Source organism: Muscardinus avellanarius (genome assembly GCF_963383645.1).
Source record: "Muscardinus avellanarius genome assembly, chromosome: 5".
NCBI classification, from domain to species: Eukaryota; Metazoa; Chordata; class Mammalia; order Rodentia; family Gliridae; genus Muscardinus; species Muscardinus avellanarius.
In genome coordinates this window covers 11434742-11451484 of record NC_137790.1, presented here as the reverse complement: position 1 = coordinate 11451484, position 16743 = coordinate 11434742, and the positions used below count along the sequence as shown (strand labels likewise).

The 16743-nt window shown below is 44.5% G+C and overlaps 1 protein-coding gene across 2 annotated transcripts in view; it reads left to right on the top strand.

Moving 5' to 3' along the window:
- ITSN1 (intersectin 1) overlaps positions 1–16743 on the top strand; it is a gene marked incomplete at both ends in the record, with an annotated part of 173042 nt that overhangs the window by 109517 nt on the left and 46782 nt on the right. For both annotated transcript variants that reach the window (XM_080695676.1, XM_080695677.1), the window contains 5 exons: positions 1855–2021; positions 5651–5696; positions 7988–8109; positions 13006–13123; positions 14692–14883. In XM_080695676.1, coding sequence (XP_080551802.1) covers positions 1855–2021; positions 5651–5696; positions 7988–8109; positions 13006–13123; positions 14692–14883 — 645 coding nt within the window. The remainder of the gene's footprint in view (positions 1–1854; positions 2022–5650; positions 5697–7987; positions 8110–13005; positions 13124–14691; positions 14884–16743) is intronic.

The window sequence follows — 16743 nt, the reverse complement described above, 5'->3', positions numbered from 1 at the left end:
TTAAGTTGAGGAATCACGGGAAATATATAGATTGCCCATGATCCTATCTGAAATGGCCAAGTGGGAACTAAAGAATAGTAGCAGGGAGCAAGGTGACGAGGGAAGGGTTTGAATGTTAAGTTTTTAGTGGCAAAAGAATACCCTCATTAAAGCCTCCAGACTGTCATTTTCTTGAATGAGAAATGATTTCTTCCACTTTTAACCGTTACGGTGTGTGCTTCCGGTGCTGGAGAACTAAAGACAGAGTCCTGTTTTCCCCAAGGATGTTTTCCAGCACTCTCCCAGCAGGTGCCGCTGACCTTGGACAGCACACAGGTTACCCTGAAGCTGAAGGCGGTCCTGGCAGAGCTCTCTGGGATGCCCACATTAGCACAGTGTTAGGTTTTCTCTTTCTGTGTGTCTGCTTTAGTTTTTATTAGTACCTTCTATAGAGGCATAATACAAGATATAATTGGTATAATTATAGAAGGTATCATTGGCCAGTAGAGGTCTCCGTACTAAGTTTCTGCCTATTAATATTAAGACTTTGCATTTAAGGAAAATCATTTGTAGTTTTAGTGAGAAACTTAAACCATCCATCATAAAAATGAACTTTCTGAGTAAATGGTAGTTTCTCTGTATTAAAAAAATATACAAAGGAGCTGGGCATGGTGGCACACCTTGTAATCCCAGTACTTGGGAGGCTGTACACACACACACACACACACACACAAAGGGCTAGGATGAAATAGAGAAAAATAGAAACAAGAACTTTACACATCTTTCTGTAAATCTTTTCTGCTATACCTAGTGTAGTGTCTAGTGGTCTTTCTGATAGTATACTTGGTTCTAAGCCTTAGAATCAAATGAAAACGTAGAGTTCTATTTACAATTAAAAAAGAAAATTTTCTTGTGGAACACACACCCTTCAAATTCAAGACACTACAGAATATTATTTCTTATTCTTTAAGAGGAAATTTTAGGGAGAATTAATGAAAACACTTCCGTTGATGTTATATACATATGTGAAACTATCCATGCCAATCTCAGTATCATGTGTGGGGAAGAGGACTGAGCTCACCCAGTGCTGTTTGCATGATAGGAGACCACGATGTACTAGTAAAAGTGTACTTTAAAAAAATTAAAGGGGAAGTTACATGAATAAGAAAATGTAATAAAAGTAAAAGGTCTTTTTAACTCTTTGAGAAAGGCTTGATTATTTTCTAGGATTCGGTACATGTTACTTTCATCATCAATCTACTCTGTTTATACATTTGAATGACAAGTAGGTGTCCTTTTTTAACTAAATGTCTCATATTTTTTATTTTGCACTGTAACAGCTTTATGCAATCTGTATATGGTATAATAGGACGTAATAAAAAAAAGTGTGTCTTTAACTTACATAAAGGGTAAACTGTAAGAGTTTTTCAGACTTGGAAACTGAAATGCAGATATTTGCACATCAGGAACCTGTGTGTGAATGCCTCTGACTCTGTGCTCAGCACAAAGTAGGTACTCAGTAAATGTCAGTTAAAACTTGATGTAAAAACCATCTTCATTTAGATGGTCAAAGAAACGCTGACCCTAAGTCATACATCATTCTTGGAGTGCAGTGTCACTAGACATGTAATTGGTTCTTTGTTTCTGAGGCTGGGTCCTCACAGAAATTGCCTCCCTCTCTGCAGTCACCGCATCTTTATGTGCATTTGGGGGAATTCAGGGTATTCTGCAGCTCAGTATGTTATCTATGACTAGCCTTTCTCTTAAATGGATCTTATCCTAATTTCCTGATTCATAAACTTGCTTTTGCAACACTATCTGGGATTTCCTTAAACAATCAAGCTCTTTCCGTATCTCAATATTTCTCCCCACCAGAATTTATTGCCATGTACACTTACGAGAGTTCTGAGCAAGGAGATTTAACCTTTCAGCAAGGGGATGTGATTTTGGTTACCAAGAAAGATGGTGACTGGTGGACGGGAACAGTGGGCGACAAGTCCGGAGTCTTCCCTTCTAACTATGTGAGGCTTAAAGACTCAGAGGTAAACCCACATCAACTGTTTCCCTTTCCGTGCGGTGGTTCTCTTGGTGGGGAGTCGTGGTGTGTGACAGTAACTACAGCGGGCCTGCAGCTGCCTGGCCTTGTTACTCGGTGCTGTGGGGTGAGCGTAGGCTGCCCAAAAGCGAACTGCAAGGGCCATGGGAGGCCGCCTTAAGCGGGCTGCTCTTTATCAGCTGGGTCATGACATTCAGTGTTCATCTCTGTTCCTGTATGTAACTGACTTATGATTTGAATTGTACTTTCTTGATTTGTTCTTTATGGTCATTGAGTTTGAGATGTCCCAGAGTAATATTTTGCCAATGTAAATGAAAGTATTCTGGCCCCCGAATATTAGGCAGAAAATTTCTTCAATTTGTGTTTTTCTGTCTACACCATAGAAAAATGCAAGACCTAAGAGGCTGGCACACTTTCAGAACACTATTGGCCTTGTGAATTGCAAATGGCTCCCATTATTGTTAAGTGGAGTCCTAAAACTTTGATTGCATAAAATGTGGTCTCGAGGTGGTGCAGGTTTAGCACAGTGGGGTAAGGGGCTCCCACAAAGCGTGGGTGGCCAGGTTCAGTTAGTGGAGAGTTTCAGGGTATAGATGTAGTGACTTAATAGACAAACCACATAAACAAACCAAGAGGAATTGGCACTTGTTTTCTTTTTTCTTTTGTTTTTGTTTTAAAAACACAGTCAATGCGCAGTAGTTTTCTTTTCCTCCTCACAGAGCACACACAGGCCGCGTGCCCAAGTGTGAGCAGGTGGGCAGAGCTGGCGCTCTCCCACCTAAGTGCCAGGAGGAGGTGGCGCCGGCTCCTTTGCAGGCCTGCGCTCCCAGTGTGGTGCAGCTGCCCCACTTTGCGGGGCTGGTTTTACCATTGTCCCCACCTCCCTGCAGTTCCAGAAAAGTTTTATATGCTTGAGTTGGTTTTTTTAAGGGGTGTCATTATTGTTATATTTTGTTTTGTTTTGCTCGTCTTCCTGTGGTCTTGAGAGTAGCTTGCTGAAATTCTCCGGGCTGGATTTGTGTGAGCCTGTTCGCTGTTGGAGAATTTCACAGAAGACTAGAAGAAAGCAACTTCCTCCTATATAACCACTGGCCCACTGGGCCCCATAGACCTGGAGAGGGAGAATCATACCAAGTGGCTCCAATAAGACCATACAGATGACAAGACTTAAAGGGGAATGGGGAAACCTAAAAATGAAGCTTGATTTCTGGTGTTATGCGTGAAAACTTCTAAAGTGACTACCTTTTGGATCCGTTAAAATACAAAAGCCATTTGGTTTGCATTTAAATTTATTTTTACTTTATTAAAGTACTTGGAAAGCCAGGCGTGGTGGCACATGCTTGTAACCCCAGCATTTGGGAGGCTGAGACAGGAGGCTTGCAGTTTAAGGACAGCCTCAGATACTTAGTGAGGCCCTTTGCAACTCATGGAGATCTTGTTTCAAAATAAAGAATAAAGAGCCAGGTGTGGTGGCACACACTTGTAATCCCAGCGCTTGGGAGGCAGAGACAGGAGGGTCACACAGGTTCGAAGCCAGCCTCAGCTACTTAGTGAGACCCTTTTTCCAAATAAAATATAAAATAGGTCTGGGAATATAGCCCGGAGGTAGAAGAGCCTCTGGGTTCCACTCCCAGTACCACAAAAATAAATAAATAAATAAATAAATAAATAAATAAATAAATAAATAATAGGGCTGGGGGATATAGCTCAGAGGTAGAATGCCCCTGGGTTCCATCCCTGGTACCAAAAAAAAAAAATGTGTTTGGAGTTTGCCTATGTTTACCTAAAGAGTTTAAGAAAATAATCTGCATCAACAGTGGAAAATATAGAAGCCATTACTTGTATTGTATTTCAGTAAATCACAGTTTTCTAATTAAAAACCCTTATTGAAGTCAGTAAATGTTTTTAAAATAAACTGACTTTTTAAAAGGTAAGCTGAGTTATAAGTTGCTCCCTTAACCATAGTCAGAAGTTATTAGCTACATAAATTATTAGTAGAGCTGGGTTCGGTGGCACATGCCTGTAATCCTAGTACTTGGGAGGCTGGAGCAGGAGGATTAGAGGTTTGAGGCAACCTCTACAACAAAGTGAGGCTCTCAGCAACTTAGTGAAACCCTATTTCAAAATAAGAAAATAAAAGGTCTGGGGTGCAGCTCAGGTGGGATGCCGTGTTTAACCCCAGTAGAGAAGGAGAGGGGGAGGAGATGTTTTCAGATGGATGCCTAGCTATATTGTTAATAATGAACAAATGCAGCAAGTGAGCTCTTCTGTCCTGCTTACATACAGCCTCTCTCCTGGCACCACGCTGTGGGCACGAGCCTGGGGCCAGTCTTCGGCAGGAGCACGGCCTAGCCTGCACTGAGTGCTGCTTATGTTTATGGAGTATACAGGGCAAATGACGGTCCTTCAAGTCCTGTTTCGTTGGCATTCCTTTATTTGATGTGCAGCCAAAAAAACGGCAAGAAAGACTGCTGCTGTATGTGTGCATTCATTAAAGAATGCACAGCCAGTAAAGGTTGACCCAGACTTTTCTGATAAACGGTTACTAAATTTCAATGACCAAAATACAGAGACCGTGATAAGTTGAATTCCTCACCTTTGTATTCGTACGGCAGCTCTCGTTTCAGGAATACTTCATTTACCGCAAGACAGGGACTGGAGAGTGAACGTTAACTTACAGTAAAGCGCTCTGTCACAGCAGTTGCGTTTTGGCCTGTCTGGGCTCTCGAGGTCTCTGGCTGGCTCAGCTGGTTTGAAGTTCCATGAGTACCCAGGAGAGGAATTCAGTCAGAGCAGTGCTCGAACACTTAGTAGCTGGAAAGAAATACAGTCTGCTTCTGTGGCTGTGGTTCCAACATGGTAGAGAAATGTCAGTGCTTAGACAGTGTGAAGTTGGGGGGAAGGTTACCCAAGACAGCAGCCCCTCTTTGGATGGAACAGGCTGAATGGGGAGGGGGAGGGGATTCCACCACCCTTGTGTGCTGCTTAACAAAGAAAACTCTGGGGCACCTGTAGCAAAGTGGTGATATTTTACTGTATTAAATCTGGAAGATAGACTCATGGATGTCTGTTGCAGTGTCCATCCATTTTGTGTGTGAAGTATTGCCTAATTAACTGCTGCCTGCGCACGTGTGTAGGGAGCCGGCAGCAGGGAGCCTCCCCTTGGCTCTGCCCTTGTCCGGGGTATTCTCTAGGATCTCTAGGGCCATGCACCGTGCTTTCTCCTCTTAAAGAGTTAAAGCCAGCCAGGTGTGGTGTTACATGCCTGTAATCCTGAAAGTGCTCGGGAGGCTGAGAGTAGAGGATCACAGGTTCAAGGCCAGCTTCAGCAAGTTAGACACTGTTTCAAAATAAAAAATAAAAGGGGTTGGGGGTATAAATCAGAGGTAGAATGTCCCTGGGTTCAATCTTCAGTCCAAAAAGAAGAGTAAAAGCCACCTGTTTTAAGGCCCGTGTATCCTGAGGTGTACTCTCCTGTCAGGAGAGAGTGTTACTGTGTTTCCCTCAGAATAAAAAGTGGGATTTAGGGGCTCAAGTGGGTTTGTTTCATTGTTTTTTAAGTTACATGATCAAAATTCTTCAGCGTGCAAATGAGACCTTTTGCTCTGTTTTAAGGGCTCTGGAACTGCTGGGAAAACAGGGAGTTTAGGAAAAAAACCTGGTAAGTTACAAACCCTAATGCTTATGTTTCGATGTTATGAATATATTTGATAGCTGCTCCCAGTTTTGTTTATTAGAGCCAGAAACCTAAAGACAAAGGAATCTTTCCTAATTATGGTCGGAGTAGATCTTTTCTTCGTAATTCATTAATAATATATACATGGTTATGAAATTTGACTCTCGCTTCACACATGGGGAGACAGAATGTCCTCTTGGGTTGTGAGGAAATAGCTCAGGCAAGATGGTGGGAAGTTTGCGCGCACAGAGCTGCAGGGCTGTGGGGCAGCAGCCCCCCGCTCATCTTCTAGGGAGCCTCAGGAAGCCCCCGTTGTCATCTCCTGATAGCACATTGAACCTCAGGACACAGTCAGTGGAGGAGAGCAGAGGAGCAACAGGTATTACAGATTACAGGTCCTTTTGGTGGAGAAGCCATTGGGTGGTTTTCCCAGGTATGCATCGAAGGGACAAAATTATAGTCGTGCCTCTGAATTCCATCTTAGCTTATTTAAGCAAAATCACCTGTTCTATAAATAGTGGCATAAAAGAGAGAAGAAGGAAGCAGATGTGAAATAATATGGTTAGTATGGCCTGGCTTCCTGGTCTGAGTTATTTGTGCTTTTGACTGTCATGTCCTTAGAGAATTATAGGTTGAATAGGTTGAAACAGTCATTGCTGTGCTGAGAGGGATTTGTGTCTGTCTGGTGCACAGCTCCAAGTGGGCTTATGTGGCCAGGAAAAGGGGGTTTGCTAGTCAGACTCCAGAAAATTGGACCACCTGGTCACATCTGCTCAAACTGTGAGTCCTCTACATCTTTAACATTTGTCATTCCACAATGTCCAGATGTTTCATGTAACAGGTCCAGGTGGGCTGAACTTCATTCACCCTGAAACTAGCAAGCTGCACAGGACCCAAAGGCAGCACAGGATGTCGGGGCAGATCGCTAGCTCGTATGCCAGGTCCGTGGAGGAGCAGAAACCTCTGATGCCAAATAGGACACCAAGTGGGACTCTGTCCAAACCGAAAACTCTTGGAACCTAGGGCTCCTTCCTGGCACATCACGGGAGAGCCCTCATCCTCACGTAGGTTCCCACTAGACTCTCAGTCAGAGCCAAGCCGTCTGCAAGCGGGGCCATGGCGTTCTTGCTTCCCTGAGCTCTCAGAAGCCCCTGGCAGGCCAGGCCTGCCCCAGAGCAGAGCGGCACCCCACCGTGGTGACTGTCTTCCCACTGCAGAATGGCCTCGGGCAGTGCCAAGTCTTACTCCTCCCCTGGAGTTGGTAGAAACACAGACGACCCTGCTGGAGTGTGGGGCTTTCTGCCTCTTTTCTTTCCATCTTTCTCTCCTTTGTCCCTTTTTCTTTCCTTCCTTTTTTCTCTGCCCTTTTACCCCTTTTAAAACCATCAGGACAGGGAGCAAGTATAGAGGAATAGAGTGGTGTGTTCCGTCTGGCCTCTAGAAGCTCAGGCAGCGGTGCTGCTGATGCGCCAGAAGCCATGAGAGGAGGAGCCTGTCTTTTCACACTCCACCTCAGTGCCATCAGAAGTACACTTTTCAGAGCCTGCTCTGCGGTCCCACTAGAATTCTTCCCATGGGATTTCTAACATTCAGGAACAATGCAGAACGGCTTGCATATTTTATTTTTTTGCTCTGAATTATTGTTTTTGCATGAAATTTCCTCCTGAACTCCAGGTTCCTCCTTTAATTTGAAATAAAAACAACTAAACCTGTTGCCACGGTTCGTATCAGAAGTTTAGGGATCACCCCCAAAATGTGAGCCATAAAATGGTTATATTTGTGGGAGGGAGAATCTGAAACCACAACACATAAAGAGTTGCTGCTGCCAGGCTCCTGAAAATAGAATTCTTTTTCTACTGTACTTGGCAAAAGGAAAAGCCTTCCTTGGGTTCCTTCATTCACTGAGTGCTGGTGGGGGCGGGGTGGGATCTGAGGCCCAGCCCCTGTATCTGGTGTTTTTGGTAAGTGAGGGGCTGGGACACATGCTGCACAGAGTGGGCTGAAGGGTGACTTCCTTCTCAGGAAGCTGGTAAGTCTGAGATAAAGAGAGGACCTCTTAGGGGACAGCTGGACAGAAAGATCAGCCAAGCCCGAATGCTGATTCTCACCATAGCTGTGGGGAGGGGGCGCAGTTCAGAGCCTCCCACATTCAGCAGAAAATCAGCCTGCTATGCCGGTTTTGCTGGCGTTGATCGATGACCCTGGTAGGTGGCTGTCTCCCTAGGGTCTCCTTGCGACTCTAACAGTGTGCCGCAATGTTTGATCTTGTTTTTCAGAAATTGCTCAGGTTATTGCTTCGTATACTGCCACCGGTCCCGAGCAACTTACTTTGGCCCCTGGTCAGCTGATTTTGATTCGAAAAAAGAACCCAGGCGGATGGTGGGAAGGAGAACTGCAAGTTAGTTTCTTATCTATTTATTTAAAATCCCCTGTCCAAGTCTGAATATGCCAAATCCCAAAGGAGCAGTATTTCATTGCAAAGTACAAAGAACTGCTCACTGCCTAAATCTTGCAGTTAGTTAGTGGGAGATACCACTGTATCGGAATCTATTTGGTTCTTAAGCTGAGACAGCTAGTAGCTGTCTCAGAATTCTCAGAGCTAGGATTCATCTGAAAATTCATTCATTCAATTCCTGAGTTGAAATCATGAGTGGAGGGACCATGAGAATTCATAGATAATGAATGCCTACACAGAGCCATCCCTAGGATCATGGCATTCAGAAGTGGAGCCTTTCATCAGTGGTCTCAGGAAGTATGCTGACAGCTTAGTGTTGCACACCATCAATAAAGATGGTCAGACTCATCGTTGGACGCCAAACCAAGGGGAAGTTTTTGGTAAGGATGGACAACGCACATGGCCTTCAAATGGCTCCTACAGATCATGTGTTATTTGCTAGTGAAATACAGTAATTATATAGCTAGGAACTAGGGCACCACCCTAATGAGAGATCAAAGAGGGCATCACCAGTGGAGACAAATGGATATAATACTTGTCCAAGCAGGCTGCCTGAAAAAGACACAGTATCATTTCCATACTCATTTGACCAGAAAAACATCAACTGAGTCTAATCATGAGGAAGCATTTGATAAATGCAAAATAAAGGATGTCTAAGTAAAAAGGAGGTAGGGAGGGACCGTATTCTCTCTCCAAAAACATCAATGGGAAAAAGAAAAAGATTTACAAAATGTAACCATTGAGGGCAGTATCTGCTACTTGACATGACCTCATATGAGAAAAATATGCTCTAAAGGACATTATTGGGATAGATGCCAGATTAGATAAAATTACTATACCACCATAATTTTACTAAAATTGATAGCTGTACTGTGGTTCTCTTAGAGAATATTCCTACTTTTAGTAAATACCAATGGAAGTACTTAGGGGTAAAGAGCCATGATGGAAGGAAACTGTAATCAAATATTTTTTAAAAAATTAATTACAGAGAAGGGGATGGGAAGGGAGAGAGAGAATGTCAGATGAGGAAGTAGGTGGGATTAAATGTTAACAATGGGTGAACCCAGCTGAAGAGTGTATGAATGCTCCTTATGCTTTTCTTTAAAAAGTGACCTCTACAGTAACAACATAGCTGTAGCCATGGAGTCTACATCTGGGGACTCAACTAAAAGCCGACTGAAATTATTTGAGAAAACTTTGCACCTGTGTTGAACATGACAGACTTTTTTCCTTGTCATTTTTCTTTGAACAGTATGGTATAACAACTATTTGTATAGCATTGATATTGTATTAGATATTATAAGCATTCTAGAGATGATTAAGTACATGGAGGATGTACATAGGTTATGTGTAAATACTATGCCATTTTACATAATGGACTTAAGCATCCTCAGATTTTGGTAAAAGCCTGCTGATTCCTGAACAGAAGGTTTCTCCATCCTCCCCACAATCTGCCCCACTCCCCGTTTGAAGACCAAGCCTGGACAAGCAGCCCCCCTGGCTCCATGCACAGTGTGAAGGCTGGCACCCTACGTGGTTAACCCCCACAGGCATTCCTGGGGGACCTGCCGAGGAGCTGAGTTCCCAACAGCCTTCTGGCAGGAGTATGGGTAGCAGGGAGACAGAGTTCCATGTCCTCCTTGGGAGTATGGGGCCTGCTGCAGAGCACAGGGGCCTCGCTAAGTATTTGTGAGCATGTGAACAGGTAGTCTCTGGAATTCCTTTTGAGAACCCTAGAGTCCCGAGGAGGGGGCCTGCAGTAACCCACTGGTCACTGGGCTGGCCGTCACCAGCTGGCTTTCGTCTGGCCGTGAGCAGAGCTGTGGGAGGGAGGAGGAAGCTGGCTGTGAGGATGCTGGCTGTGGAGGGCCGGTCCTCAAGGCACTGGGCAGGGCATCCAGAGCAGCAGGCGTAGGGACCTGGGCCTCAGGAGGGACGGCCTAAGGGGAAGGTCTCCAGTCCAGCCCTGACAGAGCAGGGAAGATGGGTTGAGGTGGACATAGGTCCCCTCCTGGACTAGAATGCTCTCTGCCAAGAGAGAAGGCGTAGCCTGGAGTATGACTAACTGTGAAACTCTCGGGGCTCACTGTGGGGCAGCCATAACAACCCCACCACAGAGCTGGCCAGCCATGGTTTACTGTGCGGATCTGGCCTTGGCAATCCTAGAGACCCGCTCTGTTTCATGGGGCCCAACCCTGCTGGGCAGGGGAGGCCTGCTCCATGGGGGGGGGCACTCTATAATTGTGCCCTCATCACCCACTGGTGCTGCCCCCCGGATGTCCCTCCCCTGCTCTGAAGACTCCATTGCCCTTCCTCCTGAACCTTCCCATGAAAGCCTTCCACCATCACCTTCCCTTTGCAGCTGAATGTCTTACCACTCTGCAGGAACATCTCTGCTCTAGTCTCTTAGGGTGTTTGTCTGTTTTCAGAGGGTGTGTGTGTGTGTGTGTGTGTGTGTGTGTGTGTGTGTGTGTGTTTAATGGTGCTAAAGATTGAATCCAGGGACAGTCTACCTCCGAGCTATTTTCTGTCTTGAAACAGGGTCCTGAAACATACCATCCTACTGTCTCAGCCTCCCGAGTACTGGGATTACAGGCATTGGCCACCATGCCCAGCTAATTCTAGCCTCATTTGAAACATCCAACACCCCCAGACAGTCATACCTAGCTCTCTTGGTTCACAACATTACTCCTCACAGGGTTGACTCTTCCCTCTTGGGTTCCTCAAGAGCTGGCCACGTTGGGCATGGTGGCATGCCCCCATACTCCCAGGACATGAGACTGAAACAGGGATTGTAGGTTTGAGGATAACCTTAGCAACTTAGCAATACCTGTCCTTTCCCAAAATTTAAAAAAATAAAACAAGAAGGGCCAAGGGAGTATAGCTTGGAGGTAGAATGTCCCTGAGTTCAATCCCTAGTACCAAAAAATAAAAAAAAAGCTGGCCAGATTACACTTCCTCCAGAAGCTTTCTGGGGCCATCCCAACAAGAAGCTCAGCCTCCTTTCCTCCTGACCTTGGGGATGGCCCCATGCCAGCACCACTCTTTGGTCTTCCATAGCTGACATTGATAGTATTACCTTGCTTTCCGTGAGCATTTGTTACCTACACACATATAAATGTAACTTCTTGAGGATGGAATGTCTTTAAATCCTCATTTTCCTAGCACCTTGTTCAAAAGAGAATATTGAACTCACAGTAAGATGGGTGGCTTCCCATGTCCGAGGTAGTTTCTGACACTTTACCCAGGATGACTCTCAGTGTGGATACACAAACGAAGACATTACCAATGAGGTATCTGTATTATACAGAAGGGGCATGCAGGAGTCGCTGGGGGTCATGTGGCAGTTCACTAGATAGACTAACATGTGGGGAGGTATAAACAATTGGCTTCAGTCCTCAGCAGTCGCACTGTGAAAACAAGCGCTTTATTCCGTGAGCCAAGAGCATGAAGTCTTTCAGACGCTAGCAGGACACAACCTGATGTGCCTTCCTAAAAGTAACCTGGAGATGTCTTGCTTTGTAAGTTGACAGGTGGGAGTACAGATGTAAGGTTTCTTTTAGTCCTATTTTCTTGTTTGGGGAATAGGTATTTATATTCATGTGATTTAAAATTTAAAAGTTACAAGCCAGGCGTGGTGGCGCACGCTTGTAATCTCCGTGCTTGGGAGGCAGAGACAGGAGGATCGCACAGGTTCGAAGCCAGCCGCGTGCGCTTGTTTAGTAGACCCTGTTTCCAAATAAAAACATAAAATAGGTCTGGGAGTGTAGCCCGGAGGCAGAAGGGTTTCCCAGAACCCCAGTACCACCCAAAAAAAAAAAAAATTAATTAAATTAAAATTAAAAGTTACAAAACTGAATACAGATGTATCCCTCTGACCCCTGTCCCCAAAGGCAACTGCTTTTATCAGGTCCTGTTTTTAGAGATAGGGTGTGTGTGTGTGTGTTGTGTGTGTACACAAACATGTTCTCTGGTAGTTTGTAGGATAGTCATAGTCCTGCCAGTGATTCCTGACTAGAGACTTTTCGTGGAGTTGTATCATAACTGCAAACCTTGGTTTATCAAAGAGCTTTGTCAAAGCCCTTCCACGCCACGCGTTAATCCTTTCCAACAACACCTGGCATATAAACAATTGATGGAGTTTGTGCTGAATCCCATGGAAGTTAAGGAGAAAGGAGGGTGGTGGAAGATGTGGCTGGAGCCATCAGTCACCTGGGTCTCACCGGTTTTTAAGAGTGTCACGTTGAGAATCCTTGTGCTCTGTGAATCCTGCGTCTGCATCTAAAGGTGTATGTATTTACCATAAAGAAGAGTGTGGACATGTAATGCTTGGCTTTCCACACTAGCCTGTGGCCTTGGGACTGTCATGTAGCTTTTCTAAGCTCACTTTCCTCGTCTCTCAAACTGAGGGATAAGAGTATTGTCCTTAAACTGGGTGGGTAGATGCACATCAGGTGCCTGGCATGGCTCATGAAATCACTCAGGGAGTGTTGATGGCCAGTATTAGTAACATTAACCATAGTCTCAACAGTACCTGAAATGAGCGGCTAAGTGCTGACTAGTTTCCTGCCTTAGACCCACCACAGAATATCCTGAACTTGTGATCTTCATGATCTAGCTCTTGCAGAAACCTTCCAGGTTTGCTGATCAATGGCTGCCACGATTTTAATTTTAGTGACATCTTATTTTTGTGACATAGTAGTTAATAGATTCTACTGTTAATGCCATTGGTATTTCTGTTCTATGTAAATTTTGTGTAAGTACTCTGCTCCAAAGCAAATTGGATCATAAAAGAAGACGAACATCTACCATTTTTTGATGCCATTATTTTCTTATTAGGCACGAGGGAAAAAGCGCCAGATAGGCTGGTTCCCCGCTAATTATGTCAAACTTCTAAGCCCTGGGACGAGCAAAATCACTCCAACAGAGCTTCCCAAGTCAGCGGCACTGCCAGCAGGTAAGGAGTTTGCAGTCTCTCCTTGAGAAATGGTCCGCACGCCACTTTAAAACTAAAGTGTTCTAATTAAATGTCTTAGACTGGTTTTCACATGTGCTTTAACACTTCTTGTGCTTGCTGGAACCAACATGCTGTTAATGTGATACAGAATATGTTTTTCAAAATGGACCAAATATCTAAGTAGCTTCACTGTGCTGGGCACAACAGAGCCCTTGTTGGAACTCTCTCCTGAAGGAGTCATGTGACATTAACACTGTGACATTAAAGCCATGTTTTTCTCTTGATTTCCTTCCAGCTCTTTATGCTGAGATATAGGCTAGTGTGTGCGGCAACAGAAAGGGGCTCCTAAAAATAAATTGCGGGGTCTAGATAGGTCAGAAGATAGAGCTGGAGGCCACAGGGCTCTGTGGGTCATGATGTGGTGTTCACAGAAGACAGAAATAACTCCCTTGTGACATTTACTATGGACAGAGGGGCCTCGCTGACTGGGCAGGATGCTCTGCGCACTTCCTAGAGGACTGAAAGGGGCAGAGCCCTGCTCTTGACCCGGTTGGCTATTTTCTGATCTAAGGGACTAAACTAGATGCTTCAGTAATGTTAGAGAGGTGAGGGAAGGGGAGCAGATCTCTGTTTTAAGTCTTAAAGTCACCATGGGTAGCATTTATGGAAAATAGGGAATCTTGTTCCATTACCTCTTGGCTAAATGTCTGAGTGGTGTCCTCGGTGAAATAAACAGCCTTTGCAAGAAATTAAAGGATTGGCAAACTTTGTGACTGAATCCTGATGCCAGCTGGGCCTCTTTGCTTGAGCCAAGACCTTTGTGTAGACCCAGGGGTATGATACTAGCCGAATCCACTGTCCCCCTACCGACAGTGTGCAAGGTTGGCTGGAACCCACTATTCTTTTGTTGGGTGATCAGTTAGTTGGAGAGTTAAAGCCCTGAACCTATATATAGATAGTTATGAAAGATTCACTGGATACTGCGACCTAACAGTGCAAACTTCCTCAAAGTTTAGAGATGGCAGGAAATGAGAACAATTTAACCTCCTATAGATTCGAGAGAAAAAGAAAAATTATTCTTACATGCAGGAATTTCTTCAAGACAAAGTTTTGAGGCACAAAGAAGGAAGGAGCTGGGCTATGGCTCAGTGGTTGAGCACTTGCTTAGCATGGATGAGCTCCTTGGTTTAACTCCCAGCATCATAAAGACAAAAAGGAGGAGAAATGCAGGAGAGGAGCCCAGGGTCCCCCACTGTCTGGCCTGTGCAGTGGAAACCGAGAGGGTATTACCCCAGCCTTCTAGTTGGCGTCGTTAGGAGCTCCACCAGGCTGACAAGTAAACATGAAAAAGAGGAAAATGTTATAAGAACAGTATTTAGTGTGAAAATTTTGCTGTTGTCTTCACTCTTGATCCTTCGCTCTGAGAAGCCCCTTGGGGCACTTCCACCTCGTTGTCCTCTCTTCTGAAAGGGCAAAATCAATCCATGAAAATGCGCGCGGGCCTCGTGGGCTGTTGAGTGCACGCCTCCCGGGCTGCGCAGCTGCTCACCCAGCCCTGTCTCCTGCAGTGTGCCAGGTGATCGGGATGTACGACTACACCGCACAGAACGACGACGAGCTGGCCTTCAACAAGGGCCAGATCATCAACGTCCTCAACAAGGAGGACCCCGACTGGTGGAAAGGAGAAGTCAGCGGGCAAGTGGGGCTCTTCCCTTCCAACTACGTGAAGCTGACCACAGACATGGACCCAAGCCAGCAATGTAAGTGCCCTGGAGGCTCACTCCTCTCCTCTCTGTATCTGCCAGTAAGACACAGCATTGCTCTGATTCTGCCGAGCTTCGTTTGCAGAACTTAAGCCAGACCACTGCTGCATTCGCGACAGTCTCTTTGAAGACCTTCCGTAATGCAAGACTTTACCTCGTGGGGTTGTTTTGCTTTTGTTTTTTAAATTTTCATTCCTTCTGTAGCATGCCCCCTTCCTGCCCTCCCCCCTTTTTCCTTTTTTCTTTTAAATCATTTTGGCACCATGCTGTTTACATGCCTGACTCATTTTCCTAGCTTGAATTTTGCTCATTGTTTTGTTTTGCTTATGTGTTGTTTTCCTCCTTTTTCTAGGAATCATATGTTGTCCATCCCCCCCTCAGGCTTGAAAGTCCTCAAAGAGACCCACTATCCCATATCACTGCCCAGAGGGATGATGGGAGATGCAGCCTTGATCATGTGACTTCCAGCATGATCACCTACTGCCTTCTGAGTAGAAGAACTCACTGCAGAGCAGTTTACCTCATTTTACTGTAGTTGCATGCGATCACAATGTTTGAGTTATTACTTACAGAGATAGAAGCAAAAATTACAAAAATACACAGGGTAGTGGGTCCTTTTGTGGCTTTCCTAGTTACTCAATTGACTTCCCCCACCTTTGCACAGGTGCTTTCAATAGTTTTAAACTTATTTTTAAATATATATATTTTAGCCTTTTAATAAAAATAAATCAATTATTTCTTTGCTATTTTGGTTTTGCAAAAAGACCCACTATCAAGGAATGCTGCATGTGCTATTAAAAATTGTTCCAAATGTCCATAAATCTGAGACTTGATGTATTTTTTCATTTTGTCTAGTGTTACCAACTAAATTGTGTAGTTTGGAGATCCCCTATCCCCTAGAAGTACAGAGCAGTCAGTATATCTGTTTTGAAGATGTGTAGAATGAGCCCAATTAAACAGAAGGTGTTTTGTGCTGTGTGTGTATCAGATGTACCTTGTTGAGCATGCAATACATCCTGTACTTAAGAAATCAGTTCTCCCCATGGCAAACGCTATTACCGTGTATGATGCTCTAATCGCATTGCATTAATTTTATTTTGCACAGTGACCTTGTAGCCACATGGGAAAGCACCTGTGTTTTGTTTGGTCTCAGATTTATCTGGTTGAGTTGGTGTTTTGTGTGGGGTTTTTAATTTTGCGTGTTTTCATACCATAAATCAGTCGACAACACCGCTGCGGTTGTTAATGATCAACAGTATCCAAATCTTCCTTAGTTTCTGTTACATGAAGTTTTGTTCCAGTTAATTTTCATGGAATGACATATTTTGAACAAATAATTTTCTTGACAAGAAAGAATGTGTAGGAGTCTCCCTGCAATTAATTTCCAATGTTTACATTTTTTTAACTAGACTGTGGAATTTCTACAGATTAATGAAATTTATGAATTATGAAAATTATGAAATGGAGCTCATGGTCCGTTTATGTGTTAGCTGTGCTGTAGCTGAAGCCATGTCTGTCTTTTATACACTAGTTGGAAGCTTTTAATAAAAACACCCATTGCCGACAGCACAGAAAATGGGGTGGGACCGGCCTCAAGCACGACCTGTCTGTCCACTAACGACCTTGTACCACTCGTCCCTTCTGTGCTCACGTCTCTGGGAGACGCTGTGCTTGCGGTTGATTGTGTAGAGGTCCTCCTCCATGCACGGGGCAGGGCATGAGGGCAGCTCCTCCTCGTTCACCTGCGCTTCAGTATTTTCATGGATATGAATGTAAAATATATAAATATATAAACCTGCGGCTTTAACAACTGTAATACAGCCTTTTGGATTAGTTACGTGTATAGATAATTAAATT